Here is a 4,416-nt window from a genome sequence, read left to right on the forward strand (position 1 = left end):
CATTTTTTTGCATTTTTTTGCATTTTTTTGCATTTTTTTGCATTTTTTTGCATTTTTTTGCATTTTTTTGCATTTTTTTGCATTTTTTTTTCGTGTTATCGGTGGATTCCCCCACTGATGGGTTCGCAAGCGGGGGCGTGTTTAGTTTGAGCACCCCCCCCGAGGAGGGGATCCCTGCCCTCCACGTACAGCGACTGCAAACTGTGAATATTAAACATATTGTTAAAGTTGCTGAGCAGAGCAGAATTTCCATCCCCTTTTATTTTCTTCATTCGAGTTAAATTGCGTAGTATGAACTTTTGTCTCCGTGCCTTAATCAAAGCGGAGGTAAACCAAACGGTCCTTAATATTTTAACCCACTGCTTGCTTCTCGGTTTCACATTTAACTTGGCCAATTCATAGTAGCTACAGAGCAACCTTTCATTTAAACGTACTAGTGAGGGGTGCACTTTGTTTTGTTTCATATCGTCAAGTAGCTTAAAACACTCTTTCATGTCTCCCCCATCGGATATAATGAGCTTGCCATGGAGCAGGATAGTGTAGGACACCTCATCCTTCAAATGGTACATGCTTAGTTCGTTGTACAAATTCTCAAACTCTTTTTCATTATTCCGTTTAAGACAAATCCATATTCTCTTGTGTAACTTATTTTTGTATTTTTGAATTTCGTGATCCTCTTTCGTTATCTCCATCAGTTCTATTCGCTTCGCATTGTTCCTGCTTGGCTGCGTGGTCTTGTGAGGTCCCTTTGGGCTGGTCATAAAATTTGTAACTGCCTTTTCATACAGTTGCTTACCATCTGTGGGGCTGCTGGTCGGAAGGAAGGCTGCACTCCCCGCTTCCACTCCACTAAGGTCGACATCCTTACCACCACTTAACTGTTCCGCCTTTCTTTTCATTCTTGCAGACAAGTAGTACTTTTCCCCAGTGCTGTCGCTGCAGGGAGGGATGTTACGCCCACTTGCTCCCTTTCGCAGCTTCGCATTTGGAAAGTACTTATTTATTATGTCGTTGAAGTTGGACTTGTCACTTCGCACTCTGAGGGACGATGGCTTCAGCCCCTGTTCTACCCTCCTGGCAAAACTTCGCCGTGCCTGCATGCAGGCAGGGAAGTTCATCCTGCTGTGCATGCTAATACGTGGACTACCCACTCAGGGTCTTTAATATACCCCCCTTTGCGCACACTGGTCATGCGGGAAGGAACGCTTAAATGTGGAGAAGCACAAACTAGCTGTTTTCAGATGTTGATATAATCGTTTCCAAAAAAAACGAAAAAAAAAAAAAAAAAAAAAAAAAACAGCTACATGGAATTATGCTAGCTGTTAACCAGCTTATATATTTTTCTCCCCTGCCATGTGCACGCCTCTCCGTCTCAGCTGCTTTTATAATCGGAGTCGAAAAACTCCAGAGAATTTTTCAAAAGGCTGGTTAGAAAGTTTGAGGCTCGTTCCTTCTTTTCGCTCTGGTATAGGGGAAAATGTATGTCGCGCCGCGTGGCGGGGGGAGGAAGTGTATGAATTGGCACACACAAGTGCGCACAGAAGAAGTGCACACACAGCAACGGGGCTACACCACAACACGGATGGATACCTCCCCCGATGCAGCAAAGAGCATTGCGCTGAAACTTTTCTTTCCCTACTAAATCGTGCCTGAATCGCCTCATGGCTTTGTTCTGCGAAGGAGGAAACAAGGGGGTATAAGATGAAGCAGCGTTTTGATTATCGGAGGGGAAGAAAAAAACGTAATGGATAAATTTGGGGGTAACCCTTTTGTGGGGGGCGTCGCACGCATGCGATTGCAATGGATGGTGTTGCTTGCCCATTGTTTTCAACCGTTGGATTATGGTCAAATGGAAAAAGAAAGTGACCCCTTTTTTTTTTTTTTTTCGAGGCGCTTACCTCCTTTCTCCTGAGCTCATCTACACCAGGGGAAAAAAAAACACAAAAGGTGAAATCTTAAGGCGGGGTGCAAACGGAGGTGTTGATGAAGCATTGTGTAACTTATTTGGAGGGAAGTATCCTTAAACAAGTTTGCACAACATGGGGGAGAACATCCAGTAGGAGGTAATAGCAACATGCTGATGGTGTACCCCAACCTAAGCATACACACATCCGATCACTCTCATTTTGCACCACGTAGTGGTACACACACCCCGTAAAGCGCACTTTGGCCTGTTCATATGTTTGGTGAACATTTTTTTTTTTTTTTTTTTTGCATTTTTTTTTTTGCGATTGCCCTTTTCAACTTAACCCTCTAACACTTCAGTGGTGTTGGCAGCTTCCGTTGCGAAATTGAAAACGGTGTAGGGGGGATCGGCTATTGCCAAGTCGGCCAGCTGCAGGGGGTAGGCAAAAATATATATTGGTTGACCAGACATGTCCAGGAGGAGAGAAGTTTCCATTTTTGACTGGCCTACTTTTCATATCATTTTTTCCCCTCTTTTTTTCGAATGACTTTTTTTTTTTTTTCCACCTTTGTTTCTAGAAAAAGAGTGAGCTTCCCCTGGGGGATCTCGCCACGGGTGCACTTGCTCGAGGAGTGTCCCTTCATCAGGAGGACAATCACACACACGGCGAGGGAGAACAAATACTTAGCCCTGCACATTTTGGCAAGAGGATTTTCCATGGCAAAGTGTACGGGGTGGGATAGGGAGAGGTAGAGTGGAAAACGTGGGAAGGGAAGCCAAAGGGGGGAAAAAGAGGTAAAAAAAGAGGTAAAAAAAGAAGTAAAATAAAAAAGAACAACAAACAAACGAGCAAACAACGCAGCGGTGAACAAACGGAAAGCAAACTCAAAGCAGTGTGCGCGCCAAGCGGGTCGAATTCTCACGCGCGGCACCACGGACTGCGATGTATTAGTGACACATGTATGCATGCATGCACAGTGGAGCGAACAAAAAAAATGCACCACGTATGTATGAACAGTTACGTGTAAAGTCATGTGGCATGACAAAATAATATATACGAGAACGGACGGATGAGGCGACACGCCATTGGAGCTACTGTTGGCACTACACACTGGTATTGTAGGGGGTGTACAATGGGAAAAACTATTCACAAAAAGAAGTGGGCCAATATATATATCCCCTGATTACTCTACACGGAGACATACATTCTTATACTTGCACATACTGGCCCCATTGCAAATCTTGAAATGTCGTCACATGTAATTACACTCCAAGGCGGGGAAATGCACCCGAGCGACGTTGTTATTTTTTATTATTTTTTTTTTTTTTTACGCCGAGGCAATGAGGCCACTTAGGCAGTTGTTCCGCATGCGCGAGGGGTTTTATTCTGGAGGGAAAACGCACCCCCTTCCACTTTCGTAACGTCTTCAAATTCGTCACGTCTTCACTTTCGTAACGTCTTCAATTTCGTAACGTCTTCAATTTCGTTTCTGTTCCGGTTGGGTGTATCTCTTATCCTAGTGGCACATTTCGTAGGGCAATTCCCGTAGCACTTCGTGGAGTGCTGTTGTTCCTTCGCGCTACCCCGTCGCTCCATTCTTCCATTTTAAGGGTTCATTTTGAGGGTTCACATTGAGGGTTTAATTTATTCGCTCGCTGGTGCGCCGCGTGGCCAAATGTTGATCCTTTTTTTGTTTTTTTTTTTGAGCTCCGCTTTGTGGTCTCCCCCAGTCGCAACCAATTTGAGGCTCCACTTGGTGTCACGTCCTCCTTCTCGCCACTACACGCTGTCCATATTTCACAGTCCCTCATCTGGTGGCCCTACTCTAAAGTTTAAAAAAAAAAAAAAATCCCAATGTTGGCGCAACGAAACAACACTATGTTGGCATTTCTATAAAGTAAAAGCAACAGAGAGAAAACAAAAAAAAAAAACAAAAAAAAAAAAAAGTTATTGCAAAGTTGGCACAACACAAGTCACAAAAATTGGCGCACTTCTTCCCCACCGGGCTTGCCGCCAAAAGAACCATGTGCACACATTCCCCCGAGGAAAGGAAATAAAAAAAAAAAACAAAAAAAAAAACACACAAAGTAATTTTCCACTGTGACACAAAACACAATCTACATTTTATGCGTTAACCTTTCGCACATATGTGTAAGTAGGCTCGTGAGTGTATTCTCCCATGAAAAGTTAAAACATTTTTTTTTTTTTTTTTTTTTTTTTTTTTTTTGCGCCAGTGCATGTTAATTGCTTGATAAAGGTAAAGGGAAAAAAAAAAATAAAAAAAAAGAATAGGAATAAAAATAAAAATAAAAGGCCTGAAAGGAGCGATAATCTCTCACCACACGTGGTACACTCTCATTTTCGTTAAATTAAAGAGTACCTTTGTGGAGAGTCTTTGCATTCTCATGTGGTATATTTTATTACTACAAAAATGTACAATTAATATATTTTTAAAAAGCATCTCATGTTGGAATGCTTTTTTTTTTTTTTTTTTTTTTTTTTTTTTTTT

At 42.3% G+C, this 4,416-nt stretch overlaps 2 protein-coding genes across 2 annotated transcripts; both read right to left on the reverse strand.

Moving 5' to 3' along the window:
• Positions 1-95: 95 nt before the first annotated feature.
• AK88_01519 (uncharacterized protein) lies at positions 96-1,118 on the reverse strand (the record flags this gene model as incomplete). Its single annotated transcript, XM_012479154.1, has 1 exon — positions 96-1,118. One exon carries the CDS (start codon positions 1,116-1,118, stop codon positions 96-98), a length of 1,023 nt encoding a protein of 340 aa, XP_012334577.1.
• Positions 1,119-1,372: 254 nt separating this feature from the next.
• On the reverse strand, positions 1,373-2,604 carry AK88_01520 (uncharacterized protein; the record flags this gene model as incomplete). Its single annotated transcript, XM_012479155.1, has 5 exons — positions 1,373-1,462; positions 1,640-1,672; positions 1,899-1,918; positions 2,251-2,335; positions 2,473-2,604. The coding sequence occupies 5 exons, from the start codon at positions 2,602-2,604 to the stop codon at positions 1,373-1,375; spliced, it is 360 nt and encodes a 119-aa protein (XP_012334578.1).
• Between the last annotated feature and the right edge of the window lie 1,812 nt (positions 2,605-4,416).

This window comes from Plasmodium fragile, assembly GCF_000956335.1.
Source record: "Plasmodium fragile strain nilgiri unplaced genomic scaffold supercont1.13, whole genome shotgun sequence".
NCBI lineage: Eukaryota > Apicomplexa > Aconoidasida > Haemosporida > Plasmodiidae > Plasmodium > Plasmodium fragile.